Here is a 27,775-nt window from a genome sequence, read left to right on the forward strand (position 1 = left end):
TTGAGCTTTTGGGTCACGGCGCAGCTTGAACCAAGCTTCGAGAAAAGTTTCGAATATTTGGAATTAGCACAATTGTTTAATTTATATGGACAAATTGCTACACGTTCTGTAATCTCGCCTAACCCTCTGTATTCCAGGCGACTGTTTGTATATTTTGGAGAAATTTTTATTCCCACGTGTGATTTAAGATTGATTTACATCATCAACCTTACATCGGTTTAGAAAAATCATATAAACGATTTAAGTTCAAAGTTGCGTCTTGCGAAGCGTGGGAGGTCTGCAGATATTATTTTAAATGTTATATAATGTAATTTTTGATAATTGTATAATTTTCACTGTATGTATTTCTTATCAACCTGCCATTCGAAGGATAAGTGAGTGTGTTATAGACGGAAGTGATTATATGCAAGATTTGTGACAGAATAACCTGACGTTTTGACAAGTCAAATTGGAAATATTAAATGCGTTTTATTTCTGACCTCTGACATTGTAAAACACAATTTGAAATTAGTTATACTCTACTCACTATTTGACATCAGGTTGTATAATCAATCAGCTTCTGTAAAATCAAGTCGATTTGATTACACGTCACTTATTTATCATTGTCAAACAGAGGAAAACTCGGTCTTGCATCCACAGGAGAGCCGAGAGATGTGTACTTATTGTGATTAACTCTGTAGATTACATATTTGTAGATTGTTTATTGCTAAAACATTGCCTCCACGCATTGCTTACCAAAAAACGATTCCAAAATCTTGATAAATCAATTGTTCGGATCAAGAAACAATGAAATGACAGCAAATCCCAGGAAAACGAATCCACCAATAATTGTAACTAAATGACAAGAATAATGAGATTTTCACCCTTGCGCATATTAGCATTTTGATATGTACATACTTCGTAATACACACTCACCCGTTTTTACAGAGATTCTTTGGGCTATCATCCTTCCTCCCACTACAGCAAGTCCGGTACAAAACGCGTGACCCAATATTCCACCCAAACAGATTCCAAATATGTTCTAATTGCATAATTGAAATATTATCCGTCCAACATTTGCATTCATCAAAATTATGACACTATACTCACTTCACGAGCAGCCAACACGACAGTCGCCAACTGCGACCTGTCTCCCCATTCGGCCAGAAATGTCATTGTCAGAGCTTGAATGTATACTTTAGAAAAGCAGGAGGACAAAATTCTCCTTATAGTCAAACGTATTTTAGTTCTGCTCATCAATGACAAGGTGTCTTCAGACGATGACGTCAACGGAGTATTTTCCTAATTAAAAACGTTAAACATTTAGGACAGGATTCTACTCAGGAATAAATAGGAATGTGCTCACATCTTCCTCCTTTTGGCGTAGAGTCAAATGAACCTCTTCAAGTTCTTCAGCACCTTCGTCATTTGACATTAAGGCTCCGTCGTAAAGCATCTTTAACCCAAATATGGCAAATAATGCTGTCGAAATGTAGTAGGTGTAAACTCTGGGTATAAAAGTCGTAACATAACCAAACAAAGCTGCAGAGAAATTAAGATTTACTCAAAAAATACTCCTTTCTCATGAAAAACCTAATAATAAACAACAATGTTATTTAAATACCCGAGAAAATCGTCATCAATGCCAGTGCTGATATGGCTCCACTAAATACGACCAGTCTTGGATGTTTCATCGCCATTACCGCAGCTATGAAGAAAGTCTTGTCTCCTAGCTCGGAGACGATGATCATGGATATCGAGGAGACGAAGCCACTTGCAAATCCTTTTGCAGAGGTAATAGAACCCACATTGATGTCATCGTTTAAAGGTTGAGCAAAAAGGCCTCCTCGAGATTCTTTAAGAAACGGGGCACATTTTGCAAGTTGAACTAGGCAACTTACAACGATCCACAAGATAGCAATAGTCCTCGCTTCTTTCACTAAAGTCCTTAAAAATTGCCCCATTGCTGATTCTGTTTGGTCAGAGATTTTAAACCTTGTTGATCACGATTTGTAAAATTGCAGCAATTGGGCATCAATTGACTCTACTAACACCAATTCAAATGCGTGTAGACGACTCTGGGTTGTATGATGTGAAGTAATTACAAGCTATTGAATTATGATACTGAAATGAAGCTTGACGTGTTAGGGAACATTGCATGCTCATTCATACTCTCACGTCCAGGACTGACGGTTTACATGGCAGGCAGACAAAATAATGTCGTATTTAACTTTGTACAAGAACAAAACCATCAACTTTCTGATTTGTCCTTCCTGAGTTATCATGCATATGCTTATTATTATGATAAGATAGAGAATAATATTTGTCTGACTTTTATGTCATCATTCAATTCATTTTCAATATCTATGTCAACAGCAATAGCCTATGCAATGAACTCAACTGCGTATTACATTCCAAAAAAGTCAATTCCTTAGCTGGTCCACAGACACAAGTAAATTTTAATCATAGACTCCTCACAATCTATCTCCAATTTTTCCCATTCAAGAATGTGTTAGTTCGAAATTAGATGATTGTTAAAATGAATACATAAAATGTCCTTATGGAAACTTTAACAATTAAATTAGGAGATAACCAAATTGGAACTCCATCCGGATAAAGAAGAGATTTTATTTCCACATGCTCCCAAAGTCAACCATAGACGTACATAATTCATATAAAATTATCACCAAAATTTCTACTGTAATGCATTTTTCACAATAACAAGATTCTACAAATGATTGAACATATTTATTTAGCTACATGTTACCCATAATATTTCAGAAAAATCACAAAAGCTCAGAAAAGCATGAAAATGCTGACTTGCAAAAACAGAATGACTTTCGTGGTAAGCTAGCAAGGCGTGTTAAATAAGTCTGAAGTATCATAGAATTCCTGAATTTTGTAATTTAGAAAGTTTCCGAAACAGATATAGAAGAGAATGACGTACCCCAGAACTCGTTGGTCATTGGTTGTTTATGAAAAAGAAGTTTCGGACATGGAGAAAAATAAGCTGCAGACATCGAAAGTGACGAAAGAGGTGAAACTAAATTTTCTCCAAAGTTGAAAATGCATACACATTTATATGCTGAATACACATTAATTCGACCTTATTATGCTCAGTCCGTAGAAAGTACACGTCGCATGCTTCAATTAGTTAACGAGGTATGAGTTGCTTACTTACTACATTACATATTGCTCAAGTGTGTCCAGAATCTGGACTCCAGATATGAATTATACAAATTCAATAGTGCGAGGATGCTGGGGTAAATACTTTGCGTATGCTTCACACCCAAGGAGGTAAAATAATCGTTCTAAACACAAAGTGTACATATCCACAAAAAACGGATGATTTTAGAGGCACTGAAGCGAACGGAAGGTGCTCTCGAGGACATTGATGCCGATCTTCGGGATGGAGAAAAGACTTTGAAACGAATCAGTTTCATGAACAAAGTTCCCTTAATTTTCCTGCCATTATATTTGATGCTCAAAGGGTTAAATAAACAATTCTACATTTCTGTCTTATACTTTAGAACGTTTAGAGATGAAATACATATGTAATGTAGCAAATTTTAAAATTCTGAGTTCAGAGAGCCTCCCCCGTCACCTCTTCCTCGAATGGAAGATCAGTCTCAACGCGACGTGCAACCTAAGAATCAGAATCAAAGAAAGCCAGCAAAACAAGGCTCATCAAAGTCAATGTGGAGAAGCAGTAAAGGAAATATTTCTTTGCCCCTGGAGGATTTACCTTCCAAACATGGGGGGTTATTAGACAAGAAAAATGACAACACCGACAGATTTTTTATGAGGTGAAAATACGATAAATTGGAACTTATATTTACTTATTGTTAGTTTACGAGTTAAATCATATCTGCTCTCTGTTTTCCAGAATTACAGGAGACGAAGAAGAGGACGAAATAGAGAGTAACTTGAACGTTGTGTCGAAACATTTGACAGAGTTAAAAGAACACGCAAAGTTAATGGGCTCAACTGTCAGCACCCAAAACTATCAATTAGATGTCATTCATACAAAAGTATAATCATATTTCATGAGTTTAACGATCTACGATGACTTGTAATAATTTAAGCCATTTCAGGCTGAAAACAATGAGAGCAAAATGATTGGAGTGAGTCAGAAAACTAGGAAACTTTTGGGTGATTCTTCAGATTCCTCAATTTCCTCTTCGCCAAATTGTTTGAGATGTGTAATTAGCTGAGAGATAACTAGTCTGAAAAAAATATCATTTCAAGTAAAACTATTATGCAATCTTAAGAGTAAGTAAAATAAAGATTATTAAGGGATAAGCAATTTTCCTGGGCCCTGCAGCACCCATTTTTTTGTTGCCACGAGCCGATTTATAACCATTTAATTTTAATTTTAACTCAACAACGGTGAACTTGATATAGCCCGAGCCGAGCTATTCATATTTCTGTTAATTTCAAAATCTCATGTCTTTTCGTATGGTATTTACCAGTAATATTAATTATTTAAAAAAACTACAGTACAGATCTCATTTTTCCTTAGTCCTAGTCGGGAACAGAATCCGCTTCTAAATTTTTGAAGTAATTACAAATCTGCCCCCTTCACCACCAACACCCGTGGGGCTCGCTTCGTTAAAATCTTGAACATCCAAAGTTGTATTTCGTACGCAGACGTAGTTTTAAAAATTGCTATGGTATGGAGGCTAAAAATTTCTCGGCTGAAACCCCTACGGATCATACCAAATTTCAGTCTTCTACGACCGTTTTAGAAAACCAGTGGGGGTGACCCTACTGGGTGATTCAAATAGATTCGGTCATTACATTAGCTGTATCCATAGTCCGTGATTTGTTCATGATTTCGTCATAATTTTCAAAAAATATTTTTATTCCGATTTTCTGATTGGTCGATTTTATAACTCTTATGGTGATTAATATGCTGAAATCATGAACCTGTGAAAGCATCACCAAATCACTAACAAATCATGGACTATGGATGCAGCTATTGTACACTTTTGTACACATTTGTGCATATTGATTGGGAAATGGATGATGGATTTGATTTGAATTTCAGCCCGCACGTGTTTTCTGAGAAATTCCATAACGCTTAACCATTTCCCAATCAATAGTGCATATGACCAATGTCTCGAATATCGGTCTACCAACTTTTAGAATACCAACTTTTAGAAAGGGGTCACCCTATGGGCCACTCTGGTTACACCTTGCTCACTTTTAATTGCATACTCTTTCATGAGAAGCAACCTCTTTACCAAATTTCAACTCGATATGACGATTTTTAAAAATCGGTATGGGTCACTCCCTCGGGTCTCTGCAGACAAAAAGTTCTCCCATCTCAATCAATATTCTTTTTTTAGAAGCCATTAGTAATCTCTGTACCAAATTTCAGCTTTCTGTGACAATTTTGAACTTTTGGTGATAATACCCGACCCATCCAGACGACCCACACCGGTCAACCAGTTAACTGATTTGCTCATCTTCGTACTTAACTCACCATTTGCCCCATACTACATGTGTACGAAATTTCAAGTCGATAGGATAAGGTTAACGGGAGTTATCATAATCCTGATATACAGACAGAAGGACGGACACGACGGTTCCAAAAGTCCTGGCTCGGGCTAATTTTATCGTCACGATAATAAAATAAAATTCAAATATGTTAATATAGTTACCATAAATTGGTATTTTTGGGCTTGAGTACTGCAGATTTTGTTAAAACCTACCCACTTCGGATGTGATTTTCACATCGATGCCAACATGGAGGATTTCTGAGACATACATCAAAATGAAGAAGAAGACTTGTACGATTTTTTAAAAGAAATTTCACAAATCCTCCATGCTGGCAACATGGTCAAAATTCAGGCCAAAGAAATACCTTTGTCCCTTAACAATCTTTTAATAAAATACTCGTAAACATTTTGTCTCTACAAAAGGAAAGTTGTTGTACATACATGTCTTTGGTCAATAAAGAACGATGATGATTATCATCTCGTACGTACATCACATATATGACAATCCTCAAAATTCATGAAATTCTCTTTTCCATAAAAGTAAGTTGTACATAGGGAAAGTTATGTTGAGCCGGAAAACTAAACCCAGCATGTGTGAGCCATCTACTCAGACCTATGATGCACTACTGCTCATTGCTACATTGCTTTCTCTTTGATAAACATTGAACGAATTTTCATGAGTGTATTTATTTTGGTGGTGTTTGTTGCTTTGTATGCAATGCAAGGATGAAAATTCAATTCTATGTTATAATAATTATTTAACAAAAACAAAGTGTATATTAGATTCCTTTGCTTTCTGCTTATATTATCCATTTGATTTGCATAATACTTTGAATGAGTATTATGGCATTGAAATTACGCAACTTGAACTACGTTTAGCATTTGTACCCGTTTAATTACAAAAAAACCTTATAATAACAAGAATACGTACTTACACAGCACAGGCTGTTTATAAAAATATAGTTAGATTAACAGTTCCGATTCTATAATTCTGATAACATAACAGAACAAGCACAATCAAGCTTGCGGCTTATTTGAAGCCATGTGTCTAAGTAGGTTACTGATAAATTTTTCCATCCGTTTACACTCTTGAATACTTTCAGACTTATATTGTAAGCACTGCAAAATATTTAACAGTTTGTTAATTTTAATATTTCAATTTATTACAAATAAGTTTGATTGGGCTTACCACAACATCATTTGTCATTTTTACTTTGAAAATACCCTTCTTATGAATATAGAGTATATTATATCTGCACTGAAAGTAAATAAATAATCATAACATTATTAAAGGAATAATAAAACAACAATTAATTTGTGTATTGTCACATTTTATCGCATTATATACTCACTTTTAGAGGATCCTGTAAATACAGTCGTTCAGCACCCTTTTCGAAATCATCCCAAGACTTGAGATACATTTTTCGTCTCCAGACTTCTAAAGAAAGTTATTTTTTAGCAGATGTTCTTTCACTTTTTCGTGATTTCTCAAAAGTCCACCGAGTTGCTGGCATTTCAACTTGCGCGGAGTTTTCTTCTCATTTATAACTCGTCGCGATAGATGGACCACTGCTTCCACAACCGTTCTTGATGCCTCTGGCTCTCGCTGATTTTGCCTGCTTATCAACTCATCTCACTTATCAATGGTAACTTAATTAATTACAACATCTACTTCTGATATTATGTTTGTACTAGCTACAGTTCTCTTCCAGCGCCATTTTGCATCCACCTAATCGGCATATGCATATTTCCATAAATTGAGTTTACTCGTTTCTTGTCCATTTTAGCACTTCTGCAAATCCGCACCGGAAATTTACGGATGTGTTCACACCACCCTTTTTATTCGAGACTGGCTAAAACAAACATTCTTTTTTACAGCAAACCTCTTGAAAAGTGCAAATCCATTTGAAATGCATAGGATATGAATGACGGAGAGGAAGGAGAGCGAGAGTGAGATCTGCTGCTCTCTGCTGATAGGAGTGGAAAGAGTTTGTGAGGCAAGTCTTTCTATAACTTTTGGGAGTTGTTGTCCGTAAAAAGCCCAGTCAGTCACAGCTCCTCGTCTCAATCCCATCATTTCTACTCTTCTCCGTTTGCGATACGATTATACGAAACTTTATTATAAAAAACAAAGCTCTTCTGGTGGTGTGGAATACGAGGAAAGATACGATATACGATGTCAAGTTGAACATTGCTGGGGCACTGACTGCACTCTTTTTTTACAAGACCCACAACAACCCTTTCCTTGCATACACACCAGACTCACACATTAAAATACATAACAACAATACAACCTCTTTCTCGCAACAACTATAAAATTATAAGCTTTTCTGCTCCACCATCGTGGTGGGCATAAGAACATCCATCACTGCAGGAAAAGAAACAAGTTCCTGGATACTACTGGTTGGTCGATTATTGTGTGGATCTGCTGGTGGTGTTAATAAAATTCAATTGTAATTATTGGCAAATACGAAAAAGTGAGTTGGTCAAACTTCTTCTTACATAACTATATTATTAGATAATACAAAACATTATTGTTGTCGGCGTTAAGTTGAATAGACGATAGTGCCCAAAGTGCGTTTAATTCTACAAGACGTGTTGTTGCTCAAATATCAGGAAAATATAAAATTACAAATAGACAGTGGGTCCAGTTTTCCACATGTAAATTTAAAGGGATATATTATAATAATGACGAATAAGCCAACTTCTTAATTACGATACGGTTTACAATAGTTTATGTTATGCCAATTGTCATTCGAACTAAACAGGATACAGGAAGTGGCCAGACGTTGCATAAGCCAAATATCGTTTTGATTATTCCTGTGGCTGGCAAATAAATGATTATGTGTGCAAGGATATCGAAATCCAGAACGAAGAAAATATACACAAGACAAACTGCATTTAACAAAACCAATTAACGACTGAAACTCATTCCAGTTTTCCATTAATTTAAGTTTCTATACATGTCCTTCACAATTTGAAGGTTTTTCCATTTTTCTCGCTATAGTAGTGAGTGCATATTATATGTGCCTGCTGACAGATTTCTAACCTTCTCAAGTTTAATCATACACATTTAATGAAAGTAATGGTTATCAGCATCGTTCGTTATTATCTCTTCCGCCGTGCAATAACACAAATACACAATAACGATAAGTGATAACAGGAAAACTGTTAAATACTGAATGTCAACAGCTGGCGCATTTCCAGTTTGAGAATTTGGCTTAATTGCATGCTCCAAAGTCGTATGCGATTTGTTGACAAGTGTTAAAAGGTGTGACATTTTGTTTGTGCAGTGGTGGATCGGCAGGATTTTATACAAAACAAAGGATTCTGACTTAAATATTGGACGGACTGAGCCTGAAAATACTTGCAAGATGAGGTGAGTAATTATACTAATCATTATATCTAATCAATTATTAGCGATAATAACTATGATCCAAGTACATTAGTAGATAATACATAATATGGAAGAATCCGTATTATTTATTCCCAATGGCTTTCACTTTTTCAGACAATGAAAAGAGTGTTATTGCTAGCCTTATAGTTTATTTTGTTCATCCGCTTAAAAGCATGCCCGGGTGACAATGGGCACATAACTCTAATGAAGTGAAAGCAATAATGGTGCATGGTGGTGCGGCTCGGGACAATAATTGCGAACAAGTCGTAGTATCACTGTGGTGGTTGGTGGTGGTGGGCCATGTTTTGAGTAACAGGACATTGGCACGATGATCGCAGCCCTTGCGAGCTATGGCATTGATCCGTGGGTCGGTCAATGTCCCACCCACTCCTCTGCTGCTGCCCGTACTTGCTGCCGCTGGTCGGGATTCGGAATCTTTTCGGGAGCAAGAAAGAGATGAAATGGGGCACCGGAGTTACTTTGGTTCACTTGGAAAGTGGTGGAGAGAGCGAGTGGAGAAATCATGAACGTCTTCTGCTGAGAGAAAGTTTCCTCTCCACGCACACGGCTGGCTGCCATATATGTGTAATTCCCCATTATAGTATCAGGAGTAGCTTATCACTTTCAGATCCAAAGATACTTCATAAATCACGACATTACTAACAAGGAACACTTTCCTGACACACTATCAACTAATGAATCGAGACCAATGAATGTATTAACTTTCACAAGTACCAATCCAATGATATCAAAGAGAAAGAAAAAGAAGCATAAATATTTACTCTATATTTACTAGCTATCATGCTCCAGCATTGGTTCGGGGTGGCAGTAGGTATGAATGAGAGAATGTATTGATTTGAGTGATAAAGTGATATCGACCTGAAACGAGATCTATGAATTCATCCTTACAGCGAAGAAAGTGCGAGATTCTTTTATAACGAGAAGTGTTAGGAATGTTAATGTTCAAGAAGAGAAACCGATGACACGAGAACCACATTTCTAACCGACTAAAACTCTCCCAAGTTAAGAGCTGCAACATCGTGGTGTTAGATGAAATTCTATGGTCTAATTAAATCCCTGTGGTCAACAGCAGTCTTATGATGCGACATATGTTGGATGAGAAAATACATATCTTAAAAATAGGGGTAAAGGCTTTTTCTCAAGCCAAGTGGTATATTAATTTGTTTATCCATTCAATGCTAGAATTTGGCATTTTCACTTATTTTAGTATACTTGAAATATCTGATAAAGTTAATAATCCAGACATTTTCCAATTGCTTTATAACTTCCTGTTGTACCTGGTATTCCTGTAATTATTCCTCCTCGAAGTTTTCTACTAAAAATAAATACATCAATGCAAACTCGAGAAAAATCAAGCAATTTGAAGTTTAAACTTGTGCGTCTCCATGCTTTAGATTTTCCACCAACCAACTACCAACTCCAAATTCCGTGCCAAGTTTTTCAACTTCCGCTGATTTTTACATTTATTTATTCATGGATGTTTTTAGCGTGCTTAGATGAATTTGAGAAACTATATTATGTGGTCTCTGGTTTGTATCTTCACAAGGCATTATTATTTGCCAACAAAGTTTGTTTTCTCCAACTCTATGCTATCCCATGCCGGTCGGTCCTTAAGTTGTTCAAACTCCTTCAGTCAAGATTTTATGTAAATAAACAAATGTAAATCCACGTGTTGGCTGACAGGTTCTACTTGTATATTCAGTGGCTAGAAGTTCTAGCTTCTGACTGTTGTACTTAACTTTTCGGCTTCCGGAAATGGAAGAGATTTCGATTTCAGTACTACATAAAACCACAAATATTGCCCCTTGTTGTTCATGATATTCTTCAGAGTCTTCCTTTTAATAATAGCTAAATAGCTTTCCCACCTTTCAATCTTGTGCTTTCCAGTTATTGTAAATTTCGCCTTTCCTGACATTGATGGTTTTGTTTTCATTTAGGCATGTTCCGGGTAGCAGCGTTACCCGGTACCCGGTTACCCGGACCCGGTATCAAATTCCTACCGGGTACCGGGTACCCGGCCCGGTAATCCATAATTTAAATAAATTCCGGAATGATGTACAAACGTATGAATTAGAACCGTAATACTGAGTTTCACCAACTAGTTGATATTATTGATACGTAATAAGCTATAGAAGATGCACCTTTTACACAAACTTTATAGTGTAAAGTGACATAAATATCTATAACAAAGGTGAAAGGAATCGCGATAAATAAAAAACCTGGATAGCTTTTGAGAAGTATAATAATCACAACCTACATACATTTCGAGATACACATAAAAATTAGATTTTGTAGTTTAGATCTATATTTGCAGATTTGGAGCAAATGTTTGTGAAAGTAATTTGGTTCCAGTTCTCCGGTTACCCGAGGGCGAGGGGGCGAAAGTCGCTAAAACCGAAAAGGGGACAACGGATTTCGCGGTGGTAGAAAATGCTATCGAAATCCTATTATCACTAAAAGATTCGTAATTTTCTCTACAGCCCCTAATCTAGCGCCTACCAAAATTCCAAATTAAAGATTACAAAATTACTTGGGAAATGATAATTTTTATTTTTTTTGAAAAATAATCTAAACTCGCAAAAATCAACTGTTCAAACTGTACTGCAAATCGTACAAAATCAAATTTGTCTGTTCAAATTCTGGTTTTGTTTATTGTTGCCCTTACAAAGTTACAAACCGAACGACAAGCAAATAAGTACGTAGTCAAGTTCTGTTCTAAGCCGATCTCGGCCACTTAAAGTGGTCAGGAATAATTTTTTCAACTTCTCATAACTTTTTGTTACTGGGCTTAAAATTAAAATCATAAAGATTGGTAACTCAAAATCAATCCCCAATTCTTATGACCACATCAAATGTTCATAAATTACGTTATTCATTAATTCCAAATGAATTACGTATGTGGTGGAAGATTAACTATACAAATTAAAAGTAACTTAAACTTTATTTAGCGTAATAAATTTAATATGTACCCGACCGGGTAAACCGGGTACTGAAAATTACCCGGTACTCACCAGGTAGTCAAAAAAGTACCGGGTAAGCCGGGTACCGGGTAGTTACCCGGTACCCGGAACATGCCTATTTTCATTGTGGTTCGTACTCATACATCACACAGGAAATTGGCCTGTTTCGTGGTCAACCTTACTAACTCAGCATCGTTATTTGCACTGTATAACAACTAGCAAAATGTTTGAAATTACATGGTGTGGTTGTAGTAATAAGCTCAATAGCTTCGTTTTAGTGGTATAAAATACTTCTTTGCGTATTTCATTGCAAAATAGTGCATAGTTATCTATTTGTTGTTGCTTCTCAAGTCTCAAGTCGTGTAGCCGTGCAGTTATTCATGCATAAAATGACCAATTGACCATTTGCTGTTTTCCACTTCAACTATTAAAAACTATATCGCTCAGTTTTTTCAGCACTCGACTTTGTAGGAAACGTGATTGATTTCAAAAAGAGTCTCAGCCTCAACCCCACAGTCAGTCAGGTTAGAGAGTCACGAAAACTTAATTTGCACAGCCCACTAGAGCAGAGCATGGGAACAATAAGAGCCCTTGTCGTCAGGGCTAGGTGAACAACAACAAATAAGAGAGGGGATTCTTTGCGACAACCCAACCAAACCTTTGCCAAATGTTTCACTCCATCACTGTCCTCTGCTTATTAAAAAAAATTATATTCAGAGTATTTAGCCAGTTACCCGAGCGAAATATTACTCACGACAGGACATTATGCTTCAGATGAGTAGTGGCGAGATGAGTCAGCTTATTGCATGTGCACTAATACAGGGAATCATGGATATAAGCACACATGCGTGTCATATTTTCATATGCATTTTTTATATTAAATTGCACTAAAAATCGGAATCTAAAACTGCAATTGGTAGTTTGGTTCGCTGCAATTCGATTTCCATTTTTCCTTGGCATTCAAAAGACTTGCTAAGAATAATTGCATAGCATCTAATGTATAGAACATTTCGTAAAAGAAGTTTGCAGTGAATAATAATAGTATTATGCATTATCGTTGCTACATGAAAAAATAACTCTAGTGGATCGAATAAAACTCGACCCACTTAATTTAAGTTACTCGGAGAGGAAAAATCCAAATTATGCAAGTTTGAAATTCAGTACGGTTTGAGGGAAGCCTTACAGTAAACTCAAGGTGATGCCCGAGCGAGACTCATTGTTAATCTCAAATAGTTTTAACTTGCAATCAGCTGTCTCGTATTTCGTGACAAAAACAGGCACCAGAAAAGTTCGCAATTATTTTTCTGCGTTCATTCTGTCGTTCCAGTCGTGCACAATATGTCGTACAGTTGTTGTGAAAGAGTAGAATCATTAACTATTTATGGGCATTAGGTAATACGTAATAGATAAAACAAAGCTGGTGAGAACGAAGTTCGAAATGAAAATGGATCAACAAATCAATGTTCAAATAACTTAAACCTGTCATCAAATTATTACTGCAGACATGGATTATTAGATATTTTACGACCCACAACGCCAGTTACTTATTTACAAGTTTGGCATTCCGAAAACTGTGGCATATCTGTTCAAATGTTTAATTATGTTCTACTTACGCTATGACATACATAATGCATGTCATACAACATCACATTCAAGGGGTATGTATAACCGAAGCAGTTGGTCAATAAAAGTCATACTTAGGTTCAGGTGCTTGACACCATGTGACTGTGTTTGACCCATGGAACAATTATTTTGGTAACTAATTTCAGACTTTGAGGGTAAAGTTGAAATATGTAGGATTTAATCAGTCAGTACTACCAACATTCTCAGGTTGGGTTAGGAATTTTAGTATTATTCATCCAAGCCTCAAGTCACAAGTTGCTCTCTTATGCTGCAACGCAATTTGTTGTAAGTGCATGCTGAGTAAAGGAGGTAACCATTTTCGTTTCATGCATTAACCGAAAATGTAAGAATACAACTATTTATAAATAGTTGAATACCATTACATTACCATTGATAAGTGTAGTACAATTGGCATTGGGATATGTAGGTTGTAAGAGTTATGAAGGCACTGCAATATGGATGAAGAAATTAATGGATCGATAATACCTACATAACTAGGCAAGGCATAATACGTAACATAATAGTGACGCATGTCTTGTGCTCATGCATTAAACTGGATGAAAATTTTCGGATTTTTATAACTGTCTGACTTAACTATTACTGACTTAACGGATTTTCCACGTCTCAATGACAAGCGCAATCTCAATCTCTTGTCGGATAAATATATAATAAAAACTTGTAATACAAAATAAGAAGGGAAAATCCGCTTTCACTTCTTCCCCGCATTATCTGTTATACAACAAATAGACCAGGGTGTAGAGAACTCTGAACTTTAGCTTTTCGTGGATGTGGGCCAGCCAGACTTAATCCGAGGTTTGGAAGATCTCATAGGTTGTGGAATAGTTTGATATTTGGGGAGACTTCCCATTCTCCAGTTCAATGCACTGTGCATACATATATAGAATCACAAGTTCTCTTCGATATTTTGGACCCCCTTGAGTACTTGGAGCGCACAGTTTAGTATTTCTCGTAGGGCTGATATTTATTCGTCTACCAATTTGATAATAGATAATATACTTTTGCATGGTTTATGCTCTCGACATGAAGTCCAATAGCAGATTTTTATAATTGACGCTGATGATGTTTATTTATAGTAGACAATACTTGGTTACGGTTATGAATGAAGATTGCATTGGCTTTGAACTTATTGAAGTGCATATTTCATTTGACAACCTCACAAGGGATATGATATTATCTGTAGTAACTGTGCAGTGAAAGTAGGAATGTGAGTCATCCAACGCGGCCGTCCATCCTCTACCCAACACTTTCTTTATTTTTGTGGATTGCAAAAAAGGCGGATTCGCAACTTCGATCCAGCATCAATTGTATGACTCAGGCTACAGTTCTTACCGTTTCATGAGCATTGTTTTATTTTTTGGCTGGTGAAAGCAATTCAACTTCTTTATCCATTTTTGATTATAGTATTCATTAATTGGTTGGTATAACTTGTAACATTAGAAGTATTGTTTGTTGGAAATATCTATTTTGGATGCATTCTGTTTTTCGTATTATTTCATCAATTCTGAAAGCTTGCTAGTGATGAAAAACACACATGTTTTGGGTTCTCTGCGTTGTCTCTCGGAACCGTAAATGTTTCCTCCGCTGGGAGAAGAAGGTAGGTTTAGCTGAAGCGTATTTGGATCGGAGTGGAGGAAATAAACTACAACCAACGATCGTATACAGTTTGCTGGTGAGATTGAGTTCAGCTCAAACTTTTACATAGGTGAAGGGAAAGTCAGAAAGGAGGGAGATTCTCTCGGCGAGCTGAATGTACGTATTACTTTCATTCCTTATCGATCGTTAGCCCCTAAACTAAATTACCGTCCGTGTACACATAATATTGTTCTATAGTAAGTTACAAATGCAGTACTAACCTATGTATGTGCTCGACACGATGATTTAATTAATGCGAAGCATGTTGCAGATAATATTCATCGCATAATTGCGTCATAATCATGTTGTGTTAACAATGTCTGTTTCTATATAAATCGCATGCATTAAAATTAAAGTTGTGCACGACGGATCAACTCTTATTTAGAATAATGTATCTCATTTCATTAGCGCAATATGTATTTTTCCCTGATATTCTCCGTCGTCGTCATAATAGGAATGATGCAAACTGTCTAATGATTTTAACATATCAAACTACTCTGGTTCAGCATGGCCTATTAACTTTTTATTCACGAAGAAAAATATGTACATAAGCTAGAGCACTCCTTCTTATCTCAATGGATGGGCATTTTACTACATAAATTTGAGCAGATTAAATTGATCTCACTACAGCTCATTTGACTTTTGATGTAAAGCTGGGCACAACTGTTCGGTTTTGCTCATAGGCTAATTTATACATCCTAACGTCAACCGCTTTGATGATGCATCACTTGTATCAGATATTGATGTCATGTTTGTTCAGCAAAGTGGAAACGAAAAATTGCAAAGAAACTGTCTCGTCTATGTGATTATACATTTAGCGAGTCGATTTTCGTCGAGTTTCAGCATTAGCATAAAAATGCCTTATACTCTGAGAAATTGCCTACTACGAGTCAGAAAGTAAAATGCATACCTTTCCGTTCTGACGACGTGACAGGGAAGCCGAATATGTGTATTAAAATTTGATGAATATGGATCATCATTTGCATTAAATTCATCTTGACCTCATACTATCATATTTTATTTCTTGGTCGGAAATCTTGCCGTCATTATGCCATTATAAGCGCTATTCCCGATGATTTTTTTCATTATTGTGTTTACAACTGAACTGTTTATGTTCTTTATTCTGCTTACAAGAGCTTTCGTGTGACCTAAGTAGCGCCTATTGTAAATGTCTCCAACTAATTAAACATGAAAATCTGAAGGGTTGAGTTGAATTATCCCCAGGATTTGATGTAAACGCTTCGCCATTTGAGTGCGTGTAGGAAATGTCGACCAGAATAAAATTAGACGAAATGACGACTTGGCAGCAGAGGAACATGTATAGCAATTCATTAAATTTCTCCACTGCTGCTCGGATGTCGTATGTGCTAGAGGTTAACAATATCTATCAAACTTGAAATACTGCAAAGGGGTTGGTTATTTTTGTACATGTGTGCGTATATGTGCGCATACGTACAAATCAGCTTTGGTGCTACGGGTACTGGCTTATTGGACTTGAAGACAATGTTTTATCGTGCCTAACTGTGTGATAGTTGCTGCATAAGTAACTATCCGGTTTACAGTTTACACGCCCCACCATCAAAACGAAAGTGTAAGTGGGTCTTAAATAAAGGATAACAACAAGCTACGCATGTGGCAGGCTTTCATTGAATATAGAGTCAGAGGCACTAAAATATTTTGTTTTCCGACTGACACTACGCCACATATGACATAGACATGATGATAACAGTCCGAAATGTCCACATATGAAATGAGATGATACCAATATCAATTACAGCACATCCAATTTAAAACGGCTCCCATTATATGAGCGGTCTTCCTACAACATTCATATATCCAGAATGGGTGACAGACAACAAATATGATGAACTTGCGCTCTGGGTTTGCTTAACTCTAGGACACTATTTATTTTATTTGGTAGCAATAAGAGTCAAAGCTCCCTTGGTTGGAAGGTAGCACTGGACAAAGGAACTTTGTAAATTTTCATCTGAATGTTGTACTCGTGTCGTGTTGTAAAATTTGGTGCGTGGGGAGCTAGTGGTTAGGGCTGGGCTGGGCAAGGACCGAATCGATTAATGGATTTTGTGCTCTCGTTTTGTTTAGTGTGCATATGTGCAAGTTTATGTGAGGAGACGTCAGCCAACATTCCCATGGGAGTGTTGCCCAGGGCAGGGGAACGTGGACCCCTCTCCTCATGCTGCCCCATGCACGCTTTTTATAGTGGGTCGCGTCCACTCTTCCAAAGTGACCCTAGCTCCGGCCTACATCGGAGCCCCCTATCCCCCAGCCTAGGTCAGAGGTAAGGCCAGGCCCCGCCACCCCTCAGCCGCCGAGCTGACCGGGATAACCACACCCCTGTGCAATGTGGGTCACTGACGCCAGTGATACCCACAGGGGGGGAGGTCCCCTTCCTCAACGGGTAGGTCACAGACCTACTTGGGGTGTCACCTACCTCCTGTGATTAAGCGGGGAGGGATCGGGTCACTTTGGGACTGCACTCTTTACTGTGGGTGGCATCCATGTTCCAATCCAACCCATTGTCCTTTAAACCATACCTGGGTAGTATGGTCAGCCTGTTTTGGCAAAGCTACTTTCTCCTCCACTTTCTCCACTCTCATCCTCTCCATCCACCCACCATTGTCAAAATGCACGATTTGATAACCCAGTTCTCACTCTGGGGGACTTTCTCCGAATGGATCGAAATTAGTTGTTGCCCGTTTGTTCCTTCGTGTTCTTTTTATGTTTGGGTGTATTTAAATGCTTCTGAAAATCTCTATTTGATGTTGTGGAATAGCCGCATGGACCACACCGTTTGTTTTTGTCTTGTCCACAGCTGCTGACATGATGAGCAAGACCTAATGGATGAATCATCATCTGACATTTCGGACAAGCAATTTTGTTGGAAGGGTCACAACTTGCCATATGTATTTGCAAAATGCTGGATGTAGGAGCTTCATAATTACATCCGACATTTGGACATTTGTGGATAATTTTGTCTTGCATTTGACATATTCCCTCGTGCGATTGGAGTCTGTATTTGGTGGTAAACTGTCGACCACATTTAGAACAAGCGAATGGTTTCTCATTTGTATGTGTACGAATGTGGACTAATAGTTTTGAAGGACTTGCAAATACTTTTCCACATACAACTTTCTCTCCTTGGTCATTTGGGACGAGCCACATACATTTATGCACCTTCGTTGCACCATCTAAGCCTTGTGGTATTGGGATATGTAATTTTATTTGATTTAGAAGTGATGGCTTTGTTGGTGAAAGTTGAGAAATGGAACACTTAATTGATACATGATCACTTGTGTTTAAGTCAATTGTCTCATATAACGGTCGAATGTCATAATTAAAAGGCGACATTTTTTTTGACACGACTACATAATCCAATCTTGATGTATAGGCTCTTCCCTTATTCTTACCCCACAATGTCCACACATCGTCCTCCCACAGACTTTCACTCACATTTGTGTATCCATACTTGGCAAAGGTTTCATACATTGGGGTGAAAGTTTTAGCCCGTTCGTCTTTATCTCCTGTTGGACAAAGGTCGGGTCGTTGAGAATTGAAATCTCCCACCCACACCACATAATCATCTTTCAATTCTTTGCAGAGAAAGTCAATCGTTGTGAGCCAATCTGTTCTCTCTTTTATCCGTTCGGGACTCTTTTTGTTCTGTGAAGGAAAGTACAAATTGATGAATGTGATTGGGTCTGTTGTTAAATTTGTCTGAACTTTGGTCATCATGATACGTTCTGGGTTCAAAGGGACTAATTTATTTGCATAGATCTTAGCCAAATCCACTTTCTCCACGGAAATATGTGGTCGTTGAGAAAGGGCTACCCCGTACTTGTATCCCGTACCTATATCTTTACTATATGTACAACGTAAAGCAGGATTATAATGAGTCTCATACTCGAAACTTCTCATAATTTGTGACACTGCTATTTCATCAGTTTGACCGAGGTTAGTCTCTTGAAAAAAAAGCATATCACATCCTTCCCAATGAGTCATGAGATTGGAAATTTTTGTGTCATTAAGGCCATCTGCATTAAAACATATAAATTTTACATCGTCATTTTCATCTAATTGGAAATTTTGTAGTGGCTGCGAACTTCCACTCGTTTTGGACCTTTTAGCAAGAGGTTCGTCATCATCATCACTTTCATATTGTAGTAAGGGCGTGGGTATAATTGGTGATGACTGCTCTGCCAATTGATCCCACCCAGCCTGGATTCGTTCATCGTGTGAAACGGGTCTTTTTGTCACTCGTGTTGACCTCCTCAAACCCATTGAAACAGAGTCAGCACTTTCCTGGGTCAAAGAAAGGCTGCTTGTGGCGCTCTCCACAAGATCACATGTGCCAAGTTGCTGAGCAGGCAACCCTCCCTTGGCTAAGCCTGCAGTTCGGGACACTACGAGGCATCGATCGACAGAGCTGGGCAGGCTCTGTGACCCAAGAGGACCTCGACTATTATCAGCCATAAATCCCCAGTGAATTTCCGGCTCACCACACCTCAGACCTGCCTGCTCCTCCTTGGGGTGCGAACGGTACCGGGGTTTAGCTGACAGGTCTGGGGCTCTTCCCGGTCCTCCCGCAAGGAATCATCGCAGGATTGGGCTCTTCGCCCTTTATCGGTGACCTACTAAACTTTTGTGAGCCATATCACGGTCATCAGTAGTTGATTCTCATTAGAGCGAAAGGGCGTCGTTGGGTTTGGATGAAATTTTAGTGACATTCATCCAATATAGTAGTTACTGCATGTTGCAACACATGTGTGCATGGTAAACCTACATATTTTATATAGATCGTTTAGATGTCCATAGGTACATTACAATGAGGGTATTCATTTCGAGTTCGCATCGTTAGCAACGTTCGCAAAACAATAAAGTTCGCAAGTTCGCAAAAATTATTGGCTTGAAAATTGACTTGCGAACTTGCGCATCTCCAAGGCTAGTATTTAGTTCGCAAAATATTTTTCACAAATTTTGCAATAGGAAAACTCCATAAATCTCTATTGGTTACGGAAGTTTGGGGTTTGGAATTTTTGAAATTTCTTATTTGGTAAATTTGAGACGCATTTCGGTAACTAATGGAAATTAACATTTTTCCCATTGCAAAATTCGAGACATTTGTATACCAAATTTTCGCAAATTTTTCATTTGCGAAGTGTGTTCACTTTGTTGCTTCGCAAAATTCGCAATTTCGAAAAAGTTATGTTGCGATGCGAACATGCGAAGTCCTAATGAATACCCTCAATACACACGTACATACGTTCGCAGGTCGGATCTACTATGGCACTCATTGTCAGTCTTCCGAAATTGCATTTCCAATGTACTAGATTTAAATTACTGAGTAGAGGTTAATTTGGGCCCTGTCCACACAAGCGAAAGCTTTAACAATTTATTCAATAATTTAGTTGTTAACATTTTGTTTTTAACGATAGAAAATACTTTTCGCTGTAGGGTAAGATACAAACTTTTGTGAAGTTACAAAGTTCTCTCCTATCAGTTCTAGAACTTGTAGTCGTTTTACTTATTGCGAAAGAATGTGTCTAGAATGGAGAAAAGACGGGAGCCGTCGTTGTCTCCCCAAAGGGAAAATATCGGAATATGAAAATGTCTAGGAACAGGATGGGCTATGGTGATTTTCAACCTATCAAACTATTTTTGCTCACTTGGCTTTATTAACTTTTCATTCACGATGATGTACGACGGCACAAATGCAAAGGAGCAACTGAGCAAGTAGTATATGTCAGCATAGTCAAGTTGACACTCGTTCTAGAAATTTTCCAATGTTCAAACTTATCAAAAACTTTCTCTAGTCTATTGAGATCTCACCCCTTTGCACTATGCGTTGCATAATCACTATTCAATCTTCCAGTTCCATACTTTCTAAAGTTCAAAATGACAAAATTTTGTCCTCCAAAGTAAAATCCAGAAATGTTCAATGGTGCGTATTAATTATTCATTCGCATGCATGATTTACATTTCAAATCCATCCAAACATTTGTTGAGAAAGCGGCAGTTGTGTTTGTTATTTTATTCATTTGTGTGGTTTCTGTCTCTGTATTCCTGCTTATTCTGGGTTTGTGACATTGTAGCTTTTGTGAGAAATGTTCTGTGAAAGCGAATCTCTCATGTTTGTTATGGATGGTTATTCACACATGGTAAGATGACAACGACGACGGTGACTAGGACAGCAAGCAGCTCTACTTCACATATGAAGATAACATTGCATCGGCATTAACCCTACCACGACGATATGCAATGACAGGCATTTTATCTTTCTCCTGTAAAGCTTTCAAGCATCTTGTTCTCAAACATCGAAGAGCACGCTTCTCTAGTAACGCATATATATAGATGACTGATACTGTTACAACAGATAGGAATTCTCTCTTCACTATAAGCTTGAGCTGTCTTTACGAAAAACACTCATATTTCGCCTTTTACAGCATGGAAGATGTGTTTCTCCTTGCCATCGGGAAATACTAATGCTGGAAATACTGGAATTCTTTGCCACCACCAGTTCACAACTGCATGACTCACAAATGTAATACATGGGCTGTCTTCCGTTCTGTACTGGAGAATGATACTGATTGTGATTATATACATACATACGTCTTGGAGTGTTCTTCCTCCAACGACTTGAAAACTTTATGGTTGTGCCAGTTGTTTGAGAAAAGAAGGCAACAGCAGTTCCAGATAATTTCTTTAAATCTATAAGAATAACATAGTCAATATGCTTCACCAATTTGGCTCATTTCAGAGGTTGTGCATGCAATGAAGTGTGAGCTAGAGAACACCTAATTGTGTAATATATTGAAAACTAAAAAGACTCTAGATAATAGAAGAGCTGGAGTATTCGTATTTATCTCACTTACTACTCCGTTCTTGTTCTTATTAGTACACTGCTACTTCCCATATTTCAGGCGTCAGTGAGACCCTTATAACACTGGAGTGGTACATACATACGTTCTGCTTACACCTGGCACTGATGAACTGATGTGCATCTGCCCCATTTATATTTTCACAAAACCTTTTTCATACAGATGGCACAATTGAGCGAGGGGCAGGGGTTGTACATTTACAACGTGGAATTATACATGAGTTGTAAATAATTGTTATCGGATTCAGATTTATGAATGTGATACACGGTTTAAATGTGAAGTACACTAGATGCCCAATAACGATTAGCCTTTGCCAGGTTGTATTGATTTTTGGTAAAAAAAAATTTCTATTACTTCAATGTAAAAATTGAACAATGTTTATTAAAATGCGGATGAGTTTTTCAAATTAAGATAACCCAGTTCCGATCTTTTGAAGACTTCTTGAACTTGAGATTTCCTCCTTCTAAAACTGTCAAAATCTGGAGTGTATATTTTTTAAATTTGCAACACGCTACAAATTTTTCGCCCAAGAATAAATTCCCAGAGTTGAGAAATGATGGAAAATGTGCTGATTTTTGCAATGAGTCATCGAGTCGACGTGAAATCAAACTTGCAGCTAAATATGTAAATATGTACATGTATAAAACGTCCAGTATGACACTAAATAATTCCATATGACGATGGCAGTTCTGGAGGAAGTTTGTAAAAATAAAAATCACTCTCAAGATGCTTACAACGTGTCGATAAGTCCTAGTAACGTGTGGTATGAAAAATGGCACATGGTTGCGGAATGTGTTTTCTAGAAGCGCATGCAAGTATTTCATGACTTCATCTCGTAGCCATTTGGGGCAATATTGAATTAGCTCGAATTTCACACGAACATGATATTTCGTCTCAAATGTCTTTCCGATTCCAAGGTTAAATTCCTCGATACTCGATCATTCAACCCAACGCCAATCTTATCGAACGAGGTATATGTCGCAGTTATTTAAAATGTATCATGTTTTACTGTCTAGGAATGACAACTTTAATATAACCTTTTCGTTGACTATATGTAGTGTACAGAGATTGAATTACGTTATACATGCATGACGTTGTAGGTTATATAAGGTGCGAGAAGAGAAGGCACGTATTCACCAAAGTTTTCCAAACTTTCACTCTTCGTCTGAAGACATGAAACCCTGGAGCTCATAGGTTGATAATCTCCTGGTGGAACTTCATCGAGATGTTGAAATTGAGTTTAGATACATCGCCCTTGCCTTGCGATTCAGGTCACGAGCAGGCGCCATTGTTTTATCGGGACGGTTTTAGTTCACTCAATCAATCCACGCCAAGAGAATAGCAAGATTCCATGTCATTAAACCGATCGACTGAATTGCTTTCATACGAAAGGAATCGAAAATAATACATTTCCACAAACCTATAAACTAATATTTGAATATTACAAATATTTGGGATAAATGATAATGGTTTTATAACAGTGTATGATATATTATGAATTATTTATAATTTTAGTGAGCAAAGCATCGCGTCGGCCCGAGCGTCGGTAATGATTTACGATGAAACCAACAAAAAGTGGGTGCCAAGTGGGAGTTCATCTGGTCTATCAAAAGTTCATATATATCACCACGTGGTCAACAACACATACAGAGTGAGATATTACTTTAATATTGCATGAAGATTAATATTTAGCACAATTTAAATAATCGTTTTTGTTTTGTTTTTGAAGACGGTGGGAAGGAAATTAAACGATCAGGAGGTGGTCATAAATTGTTCAATTTTGAAGGGTCTCAAGTAAGGATTTCGTATTTATCAATTAATTAGTGGCATTGAAAAGTAATAATATACTAAATTTCCTAACCGATCCGTACGCGTAGGTACAACCAAGCGACACCAACGTTTCACCAATGGAGAGATAATCGACAGGTTTATGGTCTTAACTTCAGCAGTAAGGATGACGCTGAAGCATTTGCATACAGGTAAGGAACTAAGACTATGATGTAGAACGAATGATTTTAATCACTAAAATTGATTGAAAATAATACCATTGTAGTATGATGCTTGCTGTCGATGCGCTCAACAATGCAACTCCTGGGCCACCGAGATTAATGAATTCGAATCACACGGGTCCCCCGCCCATGAATAACCACCATCCTCATCCCCCACCAGCACATAATAATAATAATCATCATCCGAGTGAGGAAGACATGGGATACCGAACAATGACCAGGTAAATAAATTTTTAAACCATACAATAAATATATATCAGTACTAGGACAAGTTTTAAATCATTTTTTTATGTTACAGGGAAGACATTGCCGTAATCACTGAAAGAAGAATGTCACAACCTCAACAACAAGGTAATGAACATTTGTTGCTATTTTAAACCAATCAGCTCCGTGCTTTATTCATGAACAATGGACTAATTAATTGTATTTTTAAACAATAGTTGGAGCGATACCATCCCTAAGCCCAAATACGCCACCCGTTTTAGTTCAAAATCAAGGAGGACCTCCAGGTCATCATCGGACAAATTCCGCTCCACAACCTCCACCACCCCCACCTGCAATGCCATTACAAACTGGTGGCGGTGGACCTCCACCGCCGCCTCCTCCAATGCCAAATGGACCGTTGTCCAAAGGCGGAGATCAAGAAGTCGGCTCATTAGCTGCCGCATTAGGTCAGTAGAAGATATGCCTATAATTTATTACTATAATTGATGTAAACTGCTTCTTTGGTGTAATTTTCTGACCAACAAAATATGTGTATATGTAGCTCAAGCACAACTGAAGAAAGCAAATCGCCCACAACCAGATGCAATAAGCACGACAAGTACGTCAAGTAGTAGTAGCAGTGGGAGTGCATCGAGTGCAAGTCTTTATGGTACGTTGTTGACCAAGGACTTATTACCAAATGTTATTTACTGACTGTATAACTTTGATTATAATAGGTACTTTGAGAGGAGGGGTTCGCAATGGAATAGGCGGAAGTGATGCTCCTGCAACTCCGGCAGGGGGAACGTCACTGATGGACGAGATGGCAAAAACTTTGGCCCGAAGACGGGCAATGTGCAAAGAAAACTCTGCTCCAAATCTTCCACTACAGAACGGTCAAGTAAGTCACTCTGAAACAATGCGATTATAGATTATTTGAATTATAAAATTAATCATTGCATTTATTACAGGATGAAGAAGATTCAAGGCCAGGTGGCGTTGGAAAAATGAAGGAATCTCCACCGTCTCCTAAAACGAATCAAAGAAAAAGAACGGGATCCGACACATGTTCAGGAATAGTCATGAATGGAAGTTCTTCCAATGGTTACGATAGCGAATTAGAGTCATTAAAACAAGACATGGTAAGCAATAATTTGTTCTTATAACGAAGGAGACTTTAATAGAACAACAAATGCAACATTACCAAGTTGATACTGCAATCCTTGTGACGCTTAATATGAATTAATATATTTTTTAACCACACTGGTCCTACTTCACCTTGATATACATGCGTGGGTGTTGTGTTCTGGGTTTCTACATATTTTAAAGAAAGTGTTGTGTAAGTCGTTACAGTGTACATTTTTATTTGTATTTTTCGCAGTTAAAAGAAATTAGAAAAGAGCTATGCAAAGTCAAAGCTGAAATTATTGATGGTAAGTCATAAGCATATTTCTTTTTACGTTCATTGTATATGTGGCTACATAAAACCAGATTTCTAATGATGTGATTTTTTTTTCAGCCATAAAACTTGAGCTGAATAGGAGATAAGCGTTTTTCAATTTAATATCCATTGATCGCAAACATCATAAATTCAACGAATTCGTCATAAAATAAAATCATCATTTTCGTCAGAGCAGACACACGAAAACGCAAATGCTGATAACCCTGACCCTCTGAGACTTTAAAAAAGAAGATCCTAAACCTTATTACAAAGCCAGTATTCCTAATTTATGTGCTGTGGTGATGGTGTCTGTATATTTAAGTTTGTACATGAAGGCTCATTATTCACTAGCATAAATTTTACATAAATTTAATACTAACTAACTATAAGTTGTTCAAGATAATTCTGTAAACGGGCGGCGGTTTGTGTTCCTACGCCAGTAGAAATGCTAACAATTCTTCCAGAATCATAATCATCAGCCGACGTAAGGCACAAAAGTTCTTTCTGGCGATAATATATGGTATACTCGTAAAACTTGTGCTGTTTTTCATATGCTGCAGATAAAATCACAACTCGGTGAACCTTTTATTTATCGTTTTTAACTTATTCATGCCGTTAGTATTCTTCTTTTGTGCGATACTCTAATGTCATTATTATATAATCTTGTATAACCTTTACTAAGTCGATATCCTACAACTGCATATACAAAAGTACAGTTGCAATGCAGTTATCTAGATAAACGTAAACGATATACCTACATATGTACATATATGTATACACACGTACATACATACATACATGTAAACCTTTGTACATAACGCTTGACACCTATAGGTATTATGTTTACACGTGACACATTATTATGATTTCCATTATATCGATACATATGTAGTAATTTTTCTATGCTTAAAATATTAAAGACACAATGCCAAAAAATTAGTTAGCATTATCATTTAGACAAATATGTATATAGTTGTTTGTTGTGACACACTTGACACTGATTATCTCGTAAAATGTGCAAAGCAACCTATAAATAAGTAAATTTCGATTTAACCTAACGAATAGTTGATAATCCTTTTAACTCGAGTCAGAATTACTGTCAACCAAGTAATACATAATTCATCCAGTAGATTATGTTTAGCCATTTCTAGGGTATTTTTTCTATGCGGTGTTATATGTATGTATATTACATACATACATGTGCACATCTTCATGATTGTTTATATACCGTGGGGTTTGAGTGAGTGATATGATGGGTGTTTCTTATTTATGAACTTTTATAGTAGACCTTATTAGAAAAAAAACATTACATTGTTTGACTTATTGAGATGCATTTACCCTGTCGTTACTGTTGTTTATTTGGCACTTTTATTTTCAAAAGTTTGTATTTTGTTATGTATGTAATTGCTTACTTATTTAATTATTGTATAATTTCGTTTACTGTTTTCAATCAAGCGGTTGCAATATTAAATTACTAATGACTTTAAAGTTAAAGAGTATCATTTGTGTTTTTATTTTGCCATTTAATAATAATCTTCAGGTTTAAGATTTTCTGATTAACAGTTCTTTGAAAGTATATCTACTAAATTCGAACGTCTATATCGCTAAAGTAAATAAAATTATCACTTACAATTTAGTCGTCTGCAAAGCTTGAGTGGTATGCGTGCCTCATGGCATTTACAAATATTATGTAGCGTAAGAATAATGTAAGAATTCTGTGGTATTTATCTAAAGTATATACTTGTCGATTGGAACAACTTATTACTTTCTTGCTCAAATACAGAATGCACAAGAGTAGTAGGTTTGGATTGGACTGGAGTTGTTGGACTGGTAAACTAATTGAGGACGAGTACCTACAAGCTGAAATGGAGAGGTTTCATGCTGGTGAAAGCGCAGATTATTGAATAAGTACTTTGTAGTAGCATTCTGAAAACATTTTGACCAGTTTTGAGTTGCTTATTACTCAACAAATAAGTTTGGTTAATACAACGAAATTTAAAAATCTGCATGACATGTACTTGACTTCCTCAGTTGTTCGTTGTTACTAAATGCGACAAATGGTCGAGGGGAAAAGATAAAACTAACTGA

General features: G+C 37.1%; 4 protein-coding genes across 6 annotated transcripts; 2 read left to right on the forward strand and 2 right to left on the reverse strand.

The window, feature by feature from the left end:
• Positions 1-448: 448 nt before the first annotated feature.
• LOC110843644 (transmembrane protein 165) lies at positions 449-2,171 on the reverse strand. Of its 3 annotated transcripts, none has more exons than XM_022089636.2 (6): positions 1,604-2,171; positions 1,346-1,521; positions 1,090-1,281; positions 916-1,021; positions 736-834; positions 449-559 (listed from the first exon to the last, which is right to left on the reverse strand). In XM_022089636.2, exons 1-5 carry the CDS (start codon positions 1,941-1,943, stop codon positions 764-766), a joined length of 885 nt encoding a protein of 294 aa, XP_021945328.1. In that variant the 5' UTR covers positions 1,944-2,171; the 3' UTR covers positions 449-559; positions 736-763. The 3 variants fall into 3 exon arrangements, with proteins under 3 accessions (XP_021945328.1, XP_021945327.1, XP_035703742.1); XM_022089635.2 differs by having other exon boundaries at positions 449-674; XM_035847849.1 differs by having other exon boundaries at positions 449-834.
• Positions 2,172-2,345: 174 nt separating this feature from the next.
• On the forward strand, positions 2,346-4,270 carry LOC118434398 (synaptosomal-associated protein 25-A-like). Its single transcript, XM_035847850.1, has 8 exons — positions 2,346-2,824; positions 2,906-3,016; positions 3,100-3,141; positions 3,228-3,276; positions 3,335-3,470; positions 3,567-3,785; positions 3,866-4,010; positions 4,074-4,270. The coding sequence occupies exons 2-8, from the start codon at positions 2,918-2,920 to the stop codon at positions 4,191-4,193; spliced, it is 810 nt and encodes a 269-aa protein (XP_035703743.1). The 5' UTR covers positions 2,346-2,824; positions 2,906-2,917; the 3' UTR covers positions 4,194-4,270.
• Positions 4,271-6,262: 1,992 nt separating this feature from the next.
• LOC110844408 (signal recognition particle 9 kDa protein) lies at positions 6,263-7,019 on the reverse strand. The gene is made up of 3 exons (XM_022090599.2): positions 6,836-7,019; positions 6,673-6,741; positions 6,263-6,602 (listed from the first exon to the last, which is right to left on the reverse strand). The coding sequence occupies exons 1-3, from the start codon at positions 6,902-6,904 to the stop codon at positions 6,501-6,503; spliced, it is 240 nt and encodes a 79-aa protein (XP_021946291.1). The 5' UTR covers positions 6,905-7,019; the 3' UTR covers positions 6,263-6,500.
• Positions 7,020-7,505: 486 nt separating this feature from the next.
• LOC110843791 (vasodilator-stimulated phosphoprotein) lies at positions 7,506-27,183 on the forward strand. The gene is made up of 13 exons (XM_035847847.1): positions 7,506-7,960; positions 8,777-8,862; positions 23,549-23,684; positions 23,763-23,827; positions 23,911-24,012; positions 24,087-24,263; positions 24,341-24,393; positions 24,483-24,713; positions 24,809-24,916; positions 24,984-25,147; positions 25,218-25,388; positions 25,628-25,679; positions 25,766-27,183. The coding sequence occupies exons 2-13, from the start codon at positions 8,858-8,860 to the stop codon at positions 25,792-25,794; spliced, it is 1,293 nt and encodes a 430-aa protein (XP_035703740.1). The 5' UTR covers positions 7,506-7,960; positions 8,777-8,857; the 3' UTR covers positions 25,795-27,183.
• The last annotated feature ends 592 nt before the right edge of the window (positions 27,184-27,775 follow it).

The sequence above is a fragment of the Folsomia candida genome, unplaced genomic scaffold (assembly GCF_002217175.1).
Source record: "Folsomia candida strain VU population unplaced genomic scaffold, ASM221717v1 Fcan01_Sc002, whole genome shotgun sequence".
In the NCBI taxonomy this organism is placed as follows: domain Eukaryota; kingdom Metazoa; phylum Arthropoda; class Collembola; order Entomobryomorpha; family Isotomidae; genus Folsomia; species Folsomia candida.

Excerpts from the sequence above, each read along its gene's own strand:
- LOC110843644 (XM_022089636.2), bottom strand. The coding sequence starts at position 1,943 with ATGGGGCAATTTTTAAGGACTTTAGTGAAAGAAGCGAGGACTATTGCT. Across the intron at positions 1,282-1,345 it reads TACGCCAAAAGGAGGAAGAT|GAAAATACTCCGTTGACGTC; the intron begins GTGAGCACATTC and ends GTTTTTAATTAG. Across the intron at positions 1,022-1,089 it reads TCGTGTTGGCTGCTCGTGAA|AACATATTTGGAATCTGTTT; the intron begins GTGAGTATAGTG and ends TTATGCAATTAG.
- LOC110843791 (XM_035847847.1), top strand. Across the intron at positions 24,264-24,340 it reads GGATACCGAACAATGACCAG|GGAAGACATTGCCGTAATCA; the intron begins GTAAATAAATTT and ends TTTATGTTACAG. Across the intron at positions 25,389-25,627 it reads AGTCATTAAAACAAGACATG|TTAAAAGAAATTAGAAAAGA; the intron begins GTAAGCAATAAT and ends TATTTTTCGCAG.
- LOC110844408 (XM_022090599.2), bottom strand. The coding sequence starts at position 6,904 with ATGTATCTCAAGTCTTGGGATGATTTCGAAAAGGGTGCTGAACGACTG. Across the intron at positions 6,742-6,835 it reads ATTTACAGGATCCTCTAAAA|TGCAGATATAATATACTCTA; the intron begins GTGAGTATATAA and ends ATTTACTTTCAG. Across the intron at positions 6,603-6,672 it reads AAATGACAAATGATGTTGTG|TGCTTACAATATAAGTCTGA; the intron begins GTAAGCCCAATC and ends AATATTTTGCAG.
- LOC118434398 (XM_035847850.1), top strand. The coding sequence starts at position 2,918 with ATGACGTACCCCAGAACTCGTTGGTCATTGGTTGTTTATGAAAAAGAA. Across the intron at positions 3,017-3,099 it reads CATCGAAAGTGACGAAAGAG|TCCGTAGAAAGTACACGTCG; the intron begins GTGAAACTAAAT and ends TATTATGCTCAG. Across the intron at positions 4,011-4,073 it reads TAGATGTCATTCATACAAAA|GCTGAAAACAATGAGAGCAA; the intron begins GTATAATCATAT and ends AAGCCATTTCAG.